The sequence below is a fragment of the Chiloscyllium punctatum genome, chromosome 8 (assembly GCF_047496795.1).
Source record: "Chiloscyllium punctatum isolate Juve2018m chromosome 8, sChiPun1.3, whole genome shotgun sequence".
Lineage (NCBI taxonomy): Eukaryota > Metazoa > Chordata > Chondrichthyes > Orectolobiformes > Hemiscylliidae > Chiloscyllium > Chiloscyllium punctatum.
The window spans coordinates 53267872-53287917 of record NC_092746.1 but is presented as its reverse complement, the minus strand read 5'-3'; the positions used below and the strand labels follow the sequence as shown (position 1 = coordinate 53287917).

The following is a 20046-nucleotide window of genomic DNA, read 5'->3' as shown; positions in this document are numbered from 1 at the left end:
CAGCCTGTTCAGCCTCTACTTACAGCTCAAATCCTCCAACCCTGGCAACATCCTTGTAAATCTTTTTCTGAACCCTTTCAAGTTTCACAACATCCTTACGACAGGAAGGAGACCAGAACTGCACACAATATTCCAACAGTGACCTAACCAATGACCTGTACAGCCGCAACATGGCCTCCCAACTCCTGTATTCAATACTCTGACCAATTAAGGAAAGCATACCAAACGCCTTCTTCACTATTCTATCTACCTGCGACTCCAGCCTTGAAGCTGCCAGGGAATTCTAAAATCATAGTACATGTCAGCATGTTAAAATTCATATTTTGGGTTAAACAGAATTAGAGTAACTACTTTCTTCTATTACATTTCATGTTGCAAAATGAACAAGCTTTTCTACCATTACGTTGCTCCGCGATGATACCTTTGTTGTTACAGATATTCGCCAAATGGGTGAATGTTTTTTTTAAAAACAAGATCTCTTTACATTTCTTGGAAATCTCAGCATAAAAACTGATTGACAATGATGACTTGAAAACACATTTTGAATGAATGGAGTTGGGGAGCGGGGGGAGGAATTCTCTATGGAATTTCCCACTTCAGGTAAAAAAAATACTTACAATAAAATTTGGATTCTTAAATATCAAAGGTTTTACTGCAGGCTCTCCATGCCCTGGACTGGAATCTGTAGCCAAACTTTGATTCTCTCCAATAGTATCCAACACAACATTCTAAATGGAAAAAAGTGCACATTCAAATCATTAACTTGACTGTTCAGCTGTAAAGAAAGACTTGAGTACAGATTAGAGCTCCCATCACCCACTTCTGCAAGAATATACTCCATGCAATTGACATTTTGGCCCATCATGACTGTGCATGATCAACTCAGCTACTCTCCTGCCAACAAGTTATTTTGTCAAAGATACTATGTAAATATAAGATGTCACTAAGAACATTATAAAACAAAAGGTCACTGACCTACAAGAGGATGAAATTTTTAAAAAGACTGCTAGTTAAGTCAAATCTTAATTTTTTGTCAGCAAGCAAAAGGGAAAAATTTTGAGGGAATGAAAGGGATGATCTAACGTTTAACGACAGTAGACTGTAAGAGGTCAAAACTGTTTCCCTCCATAGATGCTTGTTGACTTTGAGCATTCCAGCATTTTTGTTTTATGTTCAATCTAAAGACATCTAACTTTATAACACCCTATTCAATGCTTCTTTCACATCACGAAATGCTAACAGAATATGACGTATTTCCAAGTGCAAAAAAATGTTCATCACCGTGCTTCAACTCTCACGACTTCTAGAAGCTTGCATTCTTTATTCATACCTACGTACGTGTACTTTTCTGACACGCTGTCGCCACATAATCATTATAGTGATACAGTAATGTTGATTTAGTTTAACCTATTTGCTCACATGCCTGGGCGTTCCCTTCAATGCATTCGTGATTCACATCATTCACAAATACCTGCCCTACTCTCTTCTTTTTTGCAGCTATACCCCCGCTGTTGCCCGGACTTGTCGGCCTTTTCTTGCTCCGAGGTTTGGTGGGGGTCGATGCCACCACTGCCACCGGCGCCACCAAGGCCGCCATTCCTTTCACGTTTCCCGGAAACCAAGGAAACGACCCGGTGCGCGATTACGTCACGCCTCCCTGGCGAACAGACATGCGCACTGCGTCGTTTCGAATAGTCTGGAGGGAATTTAAAACGGAAAGTGGAATTGGGTGGCTCACTGAGCAGACGCTGTTAAACCACCACTAGTCGTCTCTCCCTAGTAATAGTAATATGGCGACTTTTCTCGCAACAACTAACGTGAACTTTATATGTTTTTATGTTTACTTGATAATTCATTAACCGAAATAGTACCAAGTGATTATTGAATTGTTTCAAGAATTCCACAAATTTAAAAATCACACAACCTGATGAAGGAGCGATGCTCCGAAAGCTAGTGCTTCCAATTAAACCTGTTGGACTATAACCTGGTGTTGTGTGATTTTTAACTTTGTACACCCCAGTCCAACACCGGCATCTCCAAATCAGGTCCTCAAATCTTTTTTTTGTCATTTCTGCTCTCTGCTTAAATTAGAGTTTCATGGGGTCAAGGTTGTCCCTGAATGTTGCCAAAACAAAACGTGTGTGAATACAAACCTAATCGATCAAACACTCCACTGAATGTTGAAGGACAGATTTAAAAATATTTTCAGTACTTCCCAGACTTTAGCAGCCACCATTATTGAGGAAATCAACACTAGATCAGGTATACCTGTTCAGGCTTCAACAAACTACACTAGTGAGTATCTGACAACAAAGACCTCTGGCAGTCAACAAATGTTTATAATGTACCGAACAATTGTTATTAGTTACTGCACCACAGCGAAGGCTGGACTGTACATCAACTACACAAAAGAGTTCTAGAGAAATTAAACCAATAATGCCTCCAAATTCAATGGGAGAACTGTCAAAAACTATTAGTGACCCTGTGAAGCCAGTTCCACAAGCATTCAAGCAAAACTTCTGGAAATCTAACTACAATGGACTGGAGACTGTGCCAGGGTAGCGTAAATGTATCTCTCTGCCAGGTCCAATTTTCTCAACTCATAAAGTCATAGAGATGTACAGTATGGAAACAGACCCTTCGGTCGAACCTGTCCACGCTGACCAGATATCCCAACCCAATCTAGTCCCACCTGCCAGCACCTGGCTCATATCCCTCCAAACCCTTCCTATTCATATACCCAGCCAAATGCCTCTGAAACACTGCAATTGTACCAGCCTCCACCACATCCTCTGGCAGCTCATTCCATACACGTACCACCTTCTGTGTGGAAAAAGTTGCCCCTTAGGTCTTTTTTACATCTTTCCCCTCTCACCCTAAACCTATGCCCTCTAGTTCTGGACTCCCCGACACCATGGAAAAGACTTTGTCTATTTATCCTATCTATGCCCCTCATAATTTTGTAAAACTCTGTAAGGTCACCCCTCAGCCTCCGACGCTCCAGGGAAAACAGCCCCAGCCTGTTCAGCTTCTCCCTGTAGCTCAGATCCTCCAACCCTGGCAACATCCTTGGAAATCTTTTCTGTACCCTTTCAAGTTTTACAACATCTTTCCGATAGGAAGGAGACCAGAATTGCACACAATATTCCAACAGTGGCCTAACCAATGTCCTGTACAGCCACAATATGACCTCCCAACTCCTGTACTCAATACTCTGACCAATAAAGAAAAGCCTACCAAACGTCTTCTTCACTATCCTATCTACCTGCGACTCCACTTTCAAGGAGCTATGAACCTGCACTCCAAGGTCTCTTTGTTCAGCAACACTTCCTAGGATCTTACCATTAAGTGTATAAGTCCTGCTAAGATTTGATTTCCCAAAATGCAGCACCTCGCATTTATCTGAATTAAACTCCATTTGCCACTTCTCAGTCCATTGGCCCATCTGGTCCAGACCCTGTTGTAATCTGAGGTAACCCTCTTCGCTGTCCACTACACTCCAATTTTGGTGTCATCTGCAAACTTACTAACTGTACCTCTTATGCTCGCATCCAAATCATTTATGTAAATGACAAAAAGTAGAGGGCCCAGCACCGTTCCTTGTGACACTCCACTGGTCACATGTCTCCAGTCTAAAAAACAACCCTCCACCACCACCCTCTGTCTTCCACCTTTGAGCCAGTTCTGTATCTAAATGTCTAGTTCTCCTTGTATTCCATGAGATTTAACCTTGCTATTCAGTCTCCCATGGGGAACCTTGTTGAACGCCTTACTCAAGTCCATATAGATCACATCTACTGCTCTGCCCTCATCAATCTTCTTTGTTGCTTCTTCAAAAAACTCAATCAAGTTTGTGAGACATGATGTCCCTCGCCCAATGCCATGTTGACTATCCCGAATCAGTCCTTGCCTTTCCAAATACATGTACATCCTGTCCCTCAGGATTCCCTCCAACACTTGCCCACCACCGAAGTCAGGCTCACCGGTCTATAGTTCCCTGGCTTGTCTTTACCGCCCTTATTAAACAGTGGCACCATGTTTGCCAACCTCCAGTCTTCCGGCACCTCTCCTGTGACTATTGATGAGCTGAAAATGTGTTGCTGGAAAAGCGCAGCAAGTCAGGCAGCATCTAAGGAGCAGGAGAATCGACGTTTCGGGCATGAGCCCTTCTTCAGGAATGAGGAAAGTGTGTCCAGCAGGCTAAGATAATGACTATCGATGTTAAAAATATCTCTGCAAGAGGCCCAGCAATCACTTCTCTAGCTTCCCACAGAGTGTTCGGGTACACCTGATCAGGTCGTGGGGACTTATCCACCTTTAAACGTTTCAAGGCATCCAGCATTTCCTCCTCTGTAGTCTGGACATTTTGCAGGATGTCACCATCTATTTCCTTATCATCTATATCTTCCATATCCTTTTCCACAGTAAATACTGATGCAAAATATTCATTTAGTATCTCCTCCATTTTCTGTGGCTCCACACAAAGGCCGCCTTGCTGATCTTTGAGGGGCCCTATTCTCTCCCTAGTTACCCTTTTGTCCTTAATATATTTGTAAAAGCCCTTTGGATTCTCCTTAATTCTATTTGCCAACGCTGTCTCATGTCCCCGTTTAGCCCTCCTGATTTCCCTCTTAAGTATACTCCTACTGCCTTTATACTCTTCGAAGGATTCACTCGATCTATCCTGTCTATACCTGACATATGCTTCCTTCTTTTTCTTAACCAAGCGCTCAATTTCTTTAGTCATCCAGCATTCCCTATACCTACCAGCCTTCCCTTTCACCCTGACAGGAATATACTTTCTCTGGATTCTTGTTATCTCATTTCTGAAGGCTTCCCATTTTCCAGCCGTCCCTTTACCTGCGAACATCTGCCTCCAATCAGCTTTCGAAGGTTCTTGCCTAATTCCGTCAAAATTAGCCTTTCTCCAATTTAGAACTTCAACTTTTAGATCTGGTCTACCGTTTTCCATCACTATTTTAACAACTGTTGAATGACATTCATTTCAAGGGAGGCCAAAAGAAACACCAGACACTTTGAAGCTCTCCTTGCAACACAGAAGCATTCTCAATGATTGAGAGGAGCTTGTTACAAATCATTCAAAATTGTAGCAACTTGTCCATCAAGCTGTACCATATTTTGACTCTGAATATGTTAATGAAGAGGCAAGTAGCGGCAGAAAAGGAAAGAAAATGAAGTAAATCATGTCCCATATGTCAAAAGGTCTAAGGGCTGTAAATGTGCATGTTCAGTCACAGAGTGGGAACGTGACACTGCGTAGACATCTTCGAATCAAGAACAGCCAATGACATTATAAGTTATTATCTCAGTATTAGAGGCAGGCAGGGGCTTAAACTGAATAATATTAATAGGGTGTGATTTTTAATATGGTCCTCTTTAAACCTAAAATGATAAAGATTAGAGTAATAAAAATCTAGAAGTAGTGAATTGCCAAAGTGGCTCAAATGCATAGATTATTAAAAATATCACATTGTGCATCCAAAAAAACACTAAAAATGTTCATCTTGCATTTAAGTCCTCTAAATATAAAGGAATTATAAGTCTTGTTACAGCTTATAAGTGACATAGGGTACAGCACACCCAGAGTGACGTGTCCCATGCTGAGCACAATTTAGGAAAGGTATATTAGCCTTGGAGGGAAAATAGTATAGATTTACCAGAATGATGACAAAGTCCAAGGCTGAAATTTGAAATGAGATTACTCAAACTGGGATAAAAACATGAAATTCTGGTCAGGCAGCATTTGTGAACAGAAATTTAGCATTTATATTTTAGGTTGCTGGCTTCTTCTGAACAGCAAAAAGATTTTTACAAATACATTTTTAACAAGTGAAAAAGAAACTATGTGTCTTGGATGGTGAGAAAAAGAAAGCAAAGGTAAGGACAGTAGAGGGTGGAGGAGAGTAGAGATTAAGTGATAAAAGAATTGGTGGTGCAAAGACACAGGAAAAATGAAACAGGAAATAGGATATGAGGAAGTAAGCTTTGGGAGTTACTGGTCTGTTGGTTTATGGCCTATCACCAGAAAATTAAAAAGAGACAAATTAGTGAAAGACCTCTCCAGATGCATCCTTTTTGTTTGCTTTTCCCATTACCACCACCTTTGGCCTTAGACCACAAACTCTTTTGTAATTCAATATCTTGTATCTTTTTCCAACTCTTTTCCCCTATCACTTGTTCAATAACTTGTTACGTCTCAAACTTTTCCCAGTTCTGATGAAAGGAAATGAAACATTAACTATTTCTATCTCCCCACAAATGATGTCTGTCCTGCTGAGCATTTCCAGGATGTTTTATTTTTAGATTTACAGTAGCTACCATTTTCTGTACAACTAGGATTATATTCCTTGGAATTCATAAGATTAAAAGTGATTTGATCAAAGTTTTCAGAGAGGTTCTAATTGGGCAAATAGAGAGAAATTATTTCCATTGTCTGCATATAGAAGTAGGTAATATTGCCTGACAGTGTGGTCACCCACATATAAAGGATAGTAGGAATTTGTAATAGTCTTTCACAAGCTTTAGCTGAAGTTTAGAGTTAAGTGCTAATTTAAAGGTGAGATCATTAGATATGTGTTAACCATGTGCACTTAGGGATATGGAACAAAGGTGTATATATGGAGATAGTTTCCCAATCAAATATGATCGCATTAAATGGTGGAACAACAACTGGCTGAATTGCTGAATCTTGTTTCTAAATTCCTATATTAAGCAGCTAATTCTACACTTTATCCTCTTATAATCAAAATGTCACTCCGTCTCCAATGCTTACCCTCAAGTCTATTATTATATAATAATAAACCTTATTATGCTTATTGCCAGCACTTTTTGTTTTTATTTTGGATTTCAAACACTTCTAAGATTTTTTCGGCTTTAAAAGCACTGTCACCTTTTATTTGAAGTGACAGCGATGAACTGTTTGCATTTTTGTATACCTGTTTTTGACGTGTGCATCTGTAGAATTGAGGACTGAATTGTGAATATCCCATCTGCTGAGAGAAGGACAAACCAAACTGGTCATCTTAAATTAAAAAGAGAGGAAATGTTGGAAGTCCATCAGGAATCTGCGAACGCCTGAAGGGAAGTATTGAGCGATAAAGACATCAGCTTTCAGCAGGGTTCTGCAGTGACGTGGAGAGTTCCGCTGTGCTTTCATTTCCGGGTGGCGCTGCTTGTGGTTCCCAATCGGAACGGCGCGGCGCGAGGAGAACGGAACGCGAGCGTTAACGGTAAACAGTTCGGCGGCTTAGCCGAGCCCGCGTCACAATAGACGCGGCGTCACCCGGGCGGCCTTGCTAGCGTCACGGCGGTGATGAGGCCGGTGGCAGGAGCAGGAGCAGCAACGGCGGTGATGATGATGATGGTGCTGCTGCTGCTGGGGGGGATGGTGTGTGCCTACTCTCCTCGCACCGTGTCTCTGCCGTGTGGAGAGTGATCTGCGAGCGGAGTGATCTAGACATTTGCCTGCCAGCCAGTGTGACCTGCTGCTTCTCCTCACACGGACATACCCCCCCCCCCCCCCCTTCGCCGACTAAATCCAGCGGCGGCAACAGCCTCCGAGGAAAGCGGAGAATAACCCCATTGGCGGCGGCTGGCCGCCTCCAACGAGGACGTTCACTATTAACTCGCCGCCGCTCTTCACTCTTCTGATGGACTGAGATCTCCATCAAGATGTGTTGTTAAACAGGAAGGAGAGTGTCAGTCCATCCACCCACACCCAGTGAGAGTGGTAAGTGTCATATCGAGCCAGGCTTAAAACAGTCACTACCTGAAGTTGTCAGGAGGAAGTGGGTACGTCTTTTTAATCTCTAAGAAAAAAAAATCGGCCATCCTTTTACTGCACTAAACAGAAACTAATACTGAAAGTGAAATGTTTTAAAAAATCTAAATTGCACTGGAGGTGAGTCAACATGATCTTTAAAATCCGACAAGTGACGCGAGCGTATTAACTAGCAGGGGATTTATCTGTAATACAGTATACCTTTCCTTTCTCCTGATCCTACTTCATGATTTAGTACAGATTGCACGTTTGAACAATGAGTTTTGTGTTGCACACTTTTCGGATATGATTATATTTTGCCTCCCCACGTTTAACTTTTCCGACCTCACTGAACTGCAGTTGAAACTTTCATACCCCTTTGCTTCTAATATTCAGCGAATAAGTGCGAAGCTTCAGTATTTGTGTGTCGCCTCAGCTTATGCCTTTATTACCTAAAATCATGTTTTCGTTTTGGCGGTTATGCAATACATTGAAATTGACAAAATATTAACAGATACTGCTTACTGTACAGCATTTAAACTCCGACCCTAAGAGTAGCCAAGGCGATTTTGCTTTAATATTTTCGTCCAAGCTTACTTTTAGTGGAAAAATAGCTAAACTTAAAATTTGGCCAAGTGTTATTTTAATAGTCGTACATCTCATTCGCAAAGATTAGAATAAAGCGTTAAATATCTTGTGACACGGTTGTCTTCTGTATGTCGGACAGGGTTACATTTATGTAAAACACAAGACGGCTTAATTGGAAAATGGCCACTGGGAGTGATTGGCTACATTCGCGTGGCAGTAGATGCTGCACTTTTGCGAACGTTTATAGTTTTATGGAATTGGACTGTTAGAAAACTTTGAGATTACTGATAGTACTGGTGTGCCCATCTAATGACTGACATTTGGTAGCTGTCACTTAAACATATTTTAGGATATTAAATTTTAATCCCCCAAATTTTCAACATTTTGTTTCCATTAAATTAAGACTATAAGATTTCAGAGCAAGAGTAGAACATACAGCATGGAAACAGGGTCTTTGGCTCATGTCTATGCTGACCAACAAACACAACTACAATACTCCCTTTTACCTGCACTTGGTCCCGAGCCTACTGTGCCCTAGCCTTTTAAGTACTCCTACAGATGCTGCTTAAATGTTGCTAGAGTACTTGCCACCTCCACCTTCTCAGGTAGCACATTCCATTTATCTACCACCCTTGGCATGAAAAAATATTTCCTCAGATCCCCTCAAGTTTATTTGCTCCTCACCTTTTGGGCCTGCTACACCATTCAGTAAGTTCATGTCTGATTTTGTTTGTGGCCACTACTTGACATTCCTATTTGTCCAGCATAAGTGTTGACGATCAAAAATCTAACTTTGCCTTCGTTAAATTCAATCATCCAGCCTTCGTGGTTTTCTGGAGAACTAATTCCACCTATTAGTAACCATCAAAGTCTTGGGGGGGGTTAGCTTCCTCATCTTTGTCTTCAAAGGTTGAGCTTTTATTGTTAAGCTGTGTCCTTTAATCTCCCACACAAGAGGAATCAGCTGGCAAGAAGTTTATCAGCTCTCAGGATCTTGTTTCATCAAAATTAGCTTTCATTCTTTTTACATCAAATTGGTTTTCCTGAACTTGTTTGATCTTTTTTCACAAGAAACTCTTCCTTCCAATAATGTGAAGCTCCAAATTGCTAGCAGTTGCGTATTTCGTTTAACCAAGGAGACCAAAACCCTACATGGATCTCTCAATATTGTCTTTCAGATGCCAGGAACCAGCTGCAATTGCAGTAAAATTTTCCTACTTTTCATTTCCCTTGTAAAAAGCACTAATTCCATTGCAGCCTTGATCACTCACTGTACAGTGTACTAACTTTTTGATCCATGAAACACAATACCTAGATCCTGCTATACCATTGATCTTTGCATATTCTCTCTCCATTTAAATATTATGCTGTTTTTCTATTCTTTCTCCACAATTGGACATGTTCAGTTTTCCACATTATACTCTGTTGCTAAATACTTTGCTTGCTTACGTAATACTTCTAATTGTTTCGTAGACCTATTGTCTCTTCTGAATTAACTTTCGGTGAGGCATTAGCAAGTTTGGGCACCATACATTTGGTTCCTTCATTCGAGTCATTGATGTCAGCACTGATCCCTGTAGCTTTGTAGTTATAAATTGCCAACGCAAAAAAAGATCCATTCAGCCTTACATTGCTTGTTGTTTGAATTAGTTAGCTAATATGCTGTCTGCTTGTGTTGTAACATTTTGCTGTGTCACCTGATCAAATGCCTTTGGGAAATCTAAGTACCTCCCATCCATAAATTCCCTTTAATCCACATGACTTGTTTACACTTCACAAAAAAAGGAGTAAGTTAGATATCCTCCTATAACCTCCTGAATGAATACTTACAAAGTCCATAATCCAGCTATTGTGCTAATCAGCCTTTCGTTTCCTGCTTTGTATCATCTTCCATTCTTGAATATGTTCTATTATCTGTTTTCCAATTCATTGGGACACTTCCAGAAAGTAAAACATTGTTTGAATATTTGCATAAATTGTGTGGGAGCCATAATAAATAATGCAGTTGATTGAGAATTGTAATGGGAAAGATGGATAGAGTCAAGACGATGGCTTAAGTTCTGCATTTATGTTGAGTATTGTTTGTTTTTTCTGAATGAACTTTAATTCTCCTGATCTTTGAAATTGAGTGCCAATATTTTTATACAATGTTAGATGTTACACTTTCTTTTGGGTTAATTGACAAATTTGATCTTTCATTCAAGTGGGTATACTGCCTTAACCAGAAAGCTGATATTGTACATCTTGCATTAAATCTGTTTTCAATTCAAATGTAGAAAGTTGACATTTTTAGTCAGAATGCTAAATATAGTACCTCTACTGTACTAAGCATAGCATTTAGTCAATATCACCTATTTTAATGCACTTTCTAGTTGTGTAGTTTGACCAAGGTACAATTTTTATCACAGATTCATCACAACACTGATGCATTCTAATGAATGTTTCTATTATTTGAGCCTAATGTTAAAGCAAACTGAAATTCTCCTCCTACACTAATTTTCTTGACTCTGCTTCCCTTTTCTTGTTTACAAGCATAGAAGTAGATTTATTTGTGCATCCAAGTTTGACTTTGAACATGGCTAACAGTCAATTATTTGTAAATTTGGTGCTGCCATATTCTAAAATATTACAAAATGGTTCAATTTATATTAGATAACTTCTAAAGGGAAGTAAACTGTAAGGGTAAATTAGATTAGATTAGATTAGATTACTTACAGTGTGGAAACAGGCCCTTCGGCCCAACAAGTCCACACTGCCCCGCCGAAGCGTAACCCACCCATACCCCTACATTTACCCCTTACCTAACACTACAGGCAATTTAGCATGGCCAATTCATCTGACCTGCACATCTTTGGACTGTGGGAGGAAATCGGAGCACCCGGAGGAAACCCACGCAGACACGGGGAGAACGTGCAAACTCCACACAGTCAGTCGCCTGAGGCGGGAATTGAACCCGGGTTTCTGGCGCTGTGAGGCAGCAGTGCTAACCACTGTGCCACCGTGCCGCCCATGGTGTAATACTACAAATACTACTGTAAATGTAATACTACAAATTGCAAATGTTCACACAAAAAGTATTTCCAATTGTTTTCAAAAGCTTTCCAATCAGTTTACTTACACTTGATTTTTACTGTTTTTCATTTCAATTAAAGGTGCATTGTAAATTTTGACAGGTTTTAAAATACTTTTTTTATCAATCTAATTGAGAATTTTTCATAATGGTGCTAATGTTACAAAGCTGCTTTTCGAAGGTATTCCTGTGACTTGCTTCTGTGTTTGTTTCATGTTTGACTGTTGAGCACAGGATGTAAAGAACTCCACAGAGAAGAATTGTGTCAATGGAAGTATTAACACACAGCAAAATGCTTTCCTTTAAAGTCACTTTTGCCCTTGAAATAAACTTGGGGTTTTGCTGCTGTATTGAGCCATGGAATTTTGAGTCCAGAATTGTAATTGCTTTTTTTAAGTTAGTCAATGATTTTAGTTCTGAATTAGGTTAAATACAAAATAATTGAATTTTTAATGATTCCCATAATTGATAAGTCTGCAGCACTCATACTGTCCTCTTCATTCACAATTGTACAATAAAAGATTTTGATCAGACCCGTGTTTCCACAATAATGGAGGGTGAGTGCAAGTATAGAAAGTGAGTCATTGTGACTATTGTTTTCTGAAACCAAATTTTTTAGCAGAGTTGTGTACAGAGGGCAAATAATTTAATTATACTTTATCAAATAAGCTGTACTGACTTATCAATTGACATCTGTATAAATTGAATGGTAAAGTCACTGTAGTCTTACCAGACCATAGGGCTGCTCTTGTTACAGAGAGATGACTGCTGATGGTTTAACCTAAGAGTCACCACTCCTCAGATGGGAGAGGTTGAGAACGAGAATCCTTCCTGGTCTAACTTCAGCCTGTATGGGAATTGAAGCCACATGATTGATGTCACTCTGCAGCAGAAACCAGCTGCTCAGGCATTTGAGCTAACCAGGCCCACAATAATATGGTATACAAAGTTTGGGAGAAGATTTGTAGCTCGGGTGCTCGTTGTTGTGGTTCTGTTCGCCGAACTGGGAATTTGTGTTGCAAACGTTTCATCCCCTGTCTAAGTGACATCCTCAGTGCTTGGGAGTCTCCTGTGAAGCGCTTCTGTGATGTTTCCTCTGGCATTTATAGTGGCTTGTCCCTGCCGCTTCTTGTTGTCGGTTCCAGCTGTCTGCTGCAGTGGCCAGTATATTGGGTCCAGGTCGATGTGTTTGTTGATAGAATCTGTGGATGAGTGCCATGCCTCTAGGAACTCCCTGGCTGTTCTCTGTTTGGCTTGTCCGATAATAGTAGTGTTGTCCCAGTCGAATTCATGTTGCTTGTCATCTGCGTGTGTGGCTACTAAGGATAGCTGGTCGTGTCGTTTCGTGGCTAGCTGGTGTTCATGGATGCGGATCGTTAGCTGTCTTCCTGTTTGTCCTATGTAGTGTTTTGTGCAGTCCCTTGCATGGGATTTTGTACACTACATTGGTTTTGCTCATGCTGGGTATTGGGTCCTTCGTTCTGGTGAGTTGTTGTCTAAGAGTGGCTGTTGGTTTGTGTGCTGTTATGAGTCCTCGTGATCGCAGTAGTCTGGCTGTCAGTTCGGAAATGCTCCTGATGTGCCATACATCAGGAGCATTTCCGAACTGACAGCCAGACTACTGCGATCACGAGGACTCATAACAGCACACAAACCAACAGCCACTCTTAGACAACAACTCACCAGAACGAAGGACCCAATACCCAGCATGAGCAAAACCAATGTAGTGTACAAAATCCCATGCAAGGGACTGCACAAAACACTACATAGGACAAACAGGAAGACAGCTAACGATCCGCATCCATGAACACCAGCTAGCCACGAAACGACACGACCAGCTATCCTTAGTAGCCACACACGCAGATGACAAGCAACATGAATTCGACTGGGACAACACTACTATTATAGGACAAGCCAAACAGAGAACAGCCAGGGAATTCCTAGAAGCATGGCACTCATCCACAGATTCAATCAATAAGCACATCGATCTGGACCCAATATACCGGCCACTGCAGTGGACAGCTGGAACTGACAACCGGAAGCGGCAGAGACAAGCCACTATAAGTACCGGAGAAAACATCACAGAAGCGCTTCACAGGAGGCTCCCAAGCACTGAGCATGTCACCTAGACAGGGGACGAAACGTTTGCAACACAAATTCCCAGCTCGACGAACAGAACCACAACAATATGGTATACAACTGGGAGAAAAAGATAAACTTTTCTGTGTGAACTATTGCATTTTTGACTATAGAAGCGAATTCTGTTTGTCCTGTTATTTGTGTGTACTGTGGTTACAAAGTAGCTAATACAGTTCCAAAACTTGTATCAAATTTAAGATCAGTCAAATCTACATTAGGTGCACAGAAACAATGTTGCATTTTGAAAAGTGATTGGAGTCTATTGGTTTTGATTACAATGTCACTTTGAAGAAACGTTTTGCTGTGTTAATGTACCAAATGGGTGTAGTGTGAATCTCATTTATTTGTAAATCATAAGAGTTGACAAGTAACATTTTGCACCACACGAATTCCAGGCAATGACCATCTCCGTAAGAGACTATCTAATCACCATCCTTGACATTCAATGGTGTTATAATCACTGAATCCCCCACTATCAACATCTGAGGAATTGCCATTGACCAGAAATGGAACTGGATTTGCCAAATATATTCTCTGGTGACAAGAACTGGGCAGAAGCCGAGCATAGTGCAGTGAGTAGCTAATCTCTTAACTCCCCAATGACAATCCACCATCTACAAGTCAGGAGTGTGATGGAATACTCCATTTGCCTGAATGAGTGCCACCACAAGAGCGCTCGAAGTCTGACACCATCCAGAACAAAGCAGCCTGCTTGGTTGACACCATATCGACAAACATTGTCACTCCCCCACCAATTAGTGCTAGGAGTGTATACTACCTATAAGGTGCTTGGACATCTACTCCAAACCCATCTTCATTTCTATCTAGAAGGACAAGTGTAGCAGAAATATGACGACAACACCACCTACAAATTCCCCTCCAAGCCAGTTGGCATTCTGACTTGGAAATATATTGTCACTCCTTTACCGTCATTTATTGGATCAAAATACTGGAATTCCTCCCCAAATGGCATTTTGGGTCTACCTACAGTGCATGGCTGCAGCTGTTTAAGAAAGTTGCTCATCTTTTCAAAGGCAACAAGAGATGGTCAAATGCTGCTGTGCCCATGTCCTATGAGTGAGTAATAAATGTATGTACATTTGGCAGGATACCATTTTTCTCTTTATCAGTATCCAATGCAACAGTAATCTTCAACCTCTAAGAACTAGTTTCATCTTGACCTCAGTAGCTATGCTGACTGAATACCTTTGTTGAAGTGACTACACTAAGTTAAGTAATTTGATTCTGACTCAACTTTTGTCTTTTCCTCCATCAATTACAATTATAGACTATCAAAACTTTACTAGTCCTGATGTGTAACTAGAATGGGTCTGGTAACTAAATGTTTTCAGTTTTACATATTTATTACGTTTATCGTAAGTATAAAATGAAAAGCAATGGTTGCCATTGATCTCCTTCACAACACCAGGTGGTGATGCTGATTGACTGGGTACATCTTCTGTCCTGTTGACTGAAGGTCTCCTTTTGTCTTCTGTCTTCCTTGTACATTGAACCACTAAGAATCACTTAATTATTAACCCTTGCTAGGTACTACCTCCTGTGCATGTGCAGAGACATCTTAAACTCTAATAGGTTAATTAGGATATGAATAGTTAATACTTACAGTTCATGGTCAGTCTTGGAATAGCTGGGTAGTGTCTGCCAAATTACTGATTAGTTTCCTTGAAAGTTAGGGTCATTTCAGTGACCATGCTTCCTACAGGGTCCTGATTCATTCTCTCATATGCTAATTACAAAAAGTGTAATTAGCTTATCAGAGTTCCTTGAAAGTAGTGTCTCCGGTCGATAGGATAGTGAAGAGGGTGTTTGATATGCTTTCCTTTATTGGTCAAAGCATTGAGTTGGGAGGTCATGTTGCGGCTGTACAGGACATTGATTGGGCCACTTTTGGAATATTGCATGCAATTCTGGTCTCCTTTGTATAAAATGGATGTTGTGAAATTTGAAAGGGTTCAGAAAAGATTTACAAGGGTGTTGCCAGGGTTGGAGGGCTTTAGCTGTATAGAGAGGCTGAATAGGCTGGGGTGGTTTTCCCTGGAGTGTCAGAGGCTGAGGGGTGGCCTTAGAGGTTTATAAAATCATGAGGGCCATGGATAGAATAAATAGACAAGGCCTTTTCTCTCAGGTGGGGGAGTCCAGAACTAAAGGGCATAGGTTTAGGGTGAGAAGAGACCTAAGGGGCAACGTTTTCCCGCAGAGGGTTGTGCATGTGTAGAATGAGCTGCTCGAGGAATTAGTGGAGGCTGGTACAATTGCAGCATTTAAAAAGGCATCTGGATGGGTATATGAATAGGAAGGGTTTAGAGGGATATGGGCTGGGTGCTGGCAAATAGGCCTGATTAAGTTAGGATATGTGGTCGGCATGGACGGGTTGAACCGAAGGGTCTGTTTCCATGCTGTACATCAGCGACTCTTAGAAAAATGTCTCTTCTATCCAACCAACTGCAGTGTTTCATCTTGGGAACTATCCCTCTGAATTTCTCCTATTCATTCTCCAATACCTTCACATTTTTCTGAAAGTGTGGATGTGGGAAAATGAACTTGTGCCCTTTGGTAGGAAGAATCAAAAGCAGAGTGATAGTTAAATGAAGAAACTCCAAAAAAGAATGCAGTGCAATCTGGGTGTTCTTATGCATGAAACACAGTGCTTGCAGGCAAAGACAATTTTGGCCTCAGTTGCTAGATGGTTGGGATTTAAAAATAGAGGAGTTTTCTTATTCGGCTGGTAGCCATATTTACAAATGTCTAACAAAAGAGTGCTTGTACGTAAGAGCGCAATCCAATATAAGGGTATACTATTGATGGCTATGTTGAACTGACATGAAATAGAATTTGAAGTCAGCCATGATCTTGGATGATAGGGCATACTCAAGAGACCAAACAGCCTCCACCTGCTTTGGTTCTGCCTCAGTTCAGTGTTTCCATCGGTGGTTGAATTCTTGTCTGCCATGTGGGAGACCTGGTTTCGATTCCTGGCCAATGAATGGCACTCCTTTCCTCCTCAAGGGAAGCACGAGGCTCAGTGGTTAGCACTGCTACCAGGGACTTGGTTTCAATTCCACCTTTGGGCGACTGTGTGTGGAGTTTGCACATTTCCCTTGTTTGTGTGGGTTTCCATTCCTAAAGGAAGTGTTTAAGAGGGATAAAGGACCAAAATTTGGCAAATGGGACTAGATCAGTTTAGGATATCTGGTCAGCATATCTGTTTCATTCAACATCCAGCTGTTAGAAATTTATAGAAGTTTTCTCAGACTTCTTCCAACTTTCTTTCGTGTTAGTCTAGAAATATGCTTAAATTCTTATCTGAATGTTAGCATTCGTCGTGTCTGGAGGTCAGAGTTGGGATGAGAGCTTACAATTCAATTTTACTTGAAAACATTCTCTCCTTCAATTTTTTTACTAATCTTTGCAGATAACCTAATAAACCAAGATGTAAAATGTTTGAAAAGAGACAGTGTGGGGACAAAATGCAACAAATCTTTCTTTTTGCAAGGCGATATAAACAGTAACTTCTCCTTCTTGGTTTTTCCATTATAACACATTTGAGATCAGAAGCTTCACCTGGTGAATCAGTCTATGCAGTGATTGGATGAGCAGTTTGCAAACCTTTAAAAACAAAGTTGTTATTCAGCATTCCCAATGTTGCTAATTTCAGCAACATTGTATTTCTAAGTGCAAAAATGGTTACATTGTTATCTATACATAAAATAAAATATACATTTCCTAAAGTAATTAAGTGTTGCAAAATAAAAGTGAGCAATATTTCTAAGAGTTGGCCCTCCGCATTCAAAAAGATAATGCAGTTTCAAATTATTCCATGAAAATGTTCAAGATGGGCAGTGAAATTTGCTCCATGATTGTCAAGAGAATATTAAGTCACCCCAAAAAACAGCCGGTTTCATGTAATCAGAATTTCTTTAATCAATATAATTTAAAAACAATTTTGCAGTTAGCAACAGATGTTATAAACAAAAGGATTGTGTTTATCACTACACAATAAAATCCTTCATTACAAACCCTGCTGGTTAAGTTTTTTTAAAAAAAACCCATAAACATAAGGCACAAATGCTTAATCATTGTAAGTTACAGGTGGACAACAGTGCAATGCTAGAAGAACACCATGATGTGGAGATGCTGATGTTAAACTGGGGTAGATAAAATCAGAAGTCACATGCCAGCAGGTTATAATCCAACAGGTTTATTTGAAATGACAAGCTTTCAGAGCTCTTCATTAGGTGAAGAAAACATTTTGGGAGACAGATCATAGAATTGTTATGGCACAGAAGGTAGCCAGTCTATAGTTCTGGCTCTTCAAACAAGCATTATTACCTAGTGCCAATCTTCTGCTTATTCTCTCATATCCTTGCATAGTATTCTATGCAAATCATCCAATGCACTTCAAAATGGCTCAATTGAAATTAACGCCACCCCGCTTCTAGGTAGTACATTCCTAACCCAATTACAAAGGATGAAAAATCTTTTTCTCACTTCACCTTGGCTTCTTCTGCCAGTTTACTTTAAAATCCATACTCTCCTGTTCTTTTGAGCAGGACAAGTTCTCCACCTGTACCCTGTCAGCCTACTCAAAATTTTGAGAATTCCTATCAAATCTCTCAAACTTCTCTCCAAAGAGTACATCTTAACTTCTTCAAACCTACCCACATAATTGAAGTTCCTCCTCCTGAAACTTCTTGTAAAAATCACTTCAGCCTTCAATGCATTCACATCTTTCCTATGATGTACACTGCATTCCATCTGAGGTCCAACAATGACATGAATTTGTATTATTAGGTTTGCATTGGCTATTGAAAAACAAAGAACAATCCAGAGTAACAATAATTAATTGGGAGAAGCCATCAACAATAGGCTAAGAATGGATCTGGCCCAGGAAAATAAGAGTCAAAGGTTGCATTAAACTGTAACTGAACAATTGGTTATCTTTAAAGGAGATAGTTCAGATACAGCCTCACAACGGGAAAAGGAAGGGTAAAGAAATCCAAACTTCTTTCAATGACAAAAGAGATTATCATGAAATGCATCTTGACAGATGTTCAGTAGACAATGCAAATGAGAACTAGTTTCAGTTAAAACTTCAGAAGGAAAGCCCAAAAGCAAGTAAGTGAAAAGAGAACTTCCAGTAAATTGAGACCACGACTATCAGGCAGGACTGTTGTATGATCAGTGAACTGTTGATTGAGATAGCTGATGTAGCCCCTTTTTTCAATTTGCCATGAATCAAATCACAGCAGTCAAGTTTTTGTTTAAACAGATTAAAAGTTGCATAAAGATTAGTTAGGTTCCTTAAAGATGAAGAATTAAAGCTATTAACAAGAAAGTACACTGTGACCATGATTAAAACAAGTATAGACAAAAAGAGTAGTTACAAAAAAAATGTTCCAACAATTCTCTATGGTATACCAATGGTGACCATAGCGTGCGCCCTATGTTGAAAAGAAGTGGTTTACACTTGACATCGCAGCAGAAGTCTTACTGTTGGTATACAGTGTGGGAGTGGGGGGGAAGCCTGGGTTGCGGGGTGGGCGGACAGGGCTTTGGGGATGGGCAGGGTGGGCAGATAGGGTTTGGGGTTGAGGGGCTGACAGGGTTTGGTGGGCAGGCGGGGTCACAGGTGGGCAGGTGGGGATGTAGGCTTGCACGCAGTGTGCTGCTGCCTCGTCTCCTGAACGGGGAGCAGACTTCACAGAAAACCCCGAGCCCCAGAGGAAACCAATTAACCGAATATTCAATTATCTGAACAAATAGTGCCCGCCCATCTCATTCAGATAATTGAGGTTCTTCTGTACACCTTTCCTCTTTGTCCACACTCATGCGAAATTCTCCTGAGTGTTGCTCTCAAAGTCTTCTTGGAGTTTGGTATATTGGCAGGTTTTCTTTCTGCAACTCAAAAACTCAAATAGGTTTGCATCTTCTCCTAGTGTCTGCATGGGTTTATGCTGGGTGCTCCAGTTTCCTCCCAAAAGTCCAAAGAAGTGTAAATTCCTTGGATTGGCCATGCTAAATTACCCATTGTGTTTGGGGATGTGTAGATTAGGTGCAATAGCTAATTTTGAGGAATTAAGGCAAGTGTGCTAAATGCTTTCTCTGTCACACTGTCTACCTCTGATGCCTTGTTCAAGGAACTATGTACTTTGCTCTTGTTTACTATGTCTGCTCATAAAACTTTCCCAATACAAGCAGGTCCTTGTTATTGCCCAGGAGCTTCCTTTTCTTAACTGCCTTAACAAAACCCATGCTCCAGAAATACTGATTAGCTAATCATTTAACCCTGTCAAATGATTTGACCCCCTAATGCCAAATAGCAGCTCTAAAAGAAATGATATGAAATTCTATACAAACGACACCTTACATTATTCCTTACCCTAAGGAAGGAAAATTTATCTTTGAGAGTAATTTTCATTAACTATCAAAATATCCGAACGTTATTTCT

General features: G+C 40.5%; 2 protein-coding genes across 2 annotated transcripts in view; one reads left to right on the top strand and one right to left on the bottom strand.

The window, feature by feature from the left end:
- The window catches only part of ino80c (INO80 complex subunit C), a 46704-nt gene extending 39542 nt beyond the window's left edge, over window positions 1–7162 (bottom strand). The window contains 5 exon segments of the mRNA XM_072575569.1: window positions 618–728; window positions 1472–1600; window positions 1602–1666; window positions 1669–1696; window positions 6957–7162. Of these exon segments, the coding sequence (XP_072431670.1) occupies window positions 618–728; window positions 1472–1600; window positions 1602–1666; window positions 1669–1696; window positions 6957–7010 (387 nt within the window). The 5' untranslated portion in view covers window positions 7011–7162.
- A 386-nt stretch (window positions 7163–7548) lies between these two features.
- The window catches only part of galnt1 (UDP-N-acetyl-alpha-D-galactosamine:polypeptide N-acetylgalactosaminyltransferase 1), a 148647-nt gene continuing 136149 nt past the window's right edge, over window positions 7549–20046 (top strand). The window contains exon 1 of the mRNA XM_072575568.1: window positions 7549–7750. The gene's annotated coding sequence lies outside the window, so the exon portion shown is untranslated. The remainder of the gene's footprint in view (window positions 7751–20046) is intronic.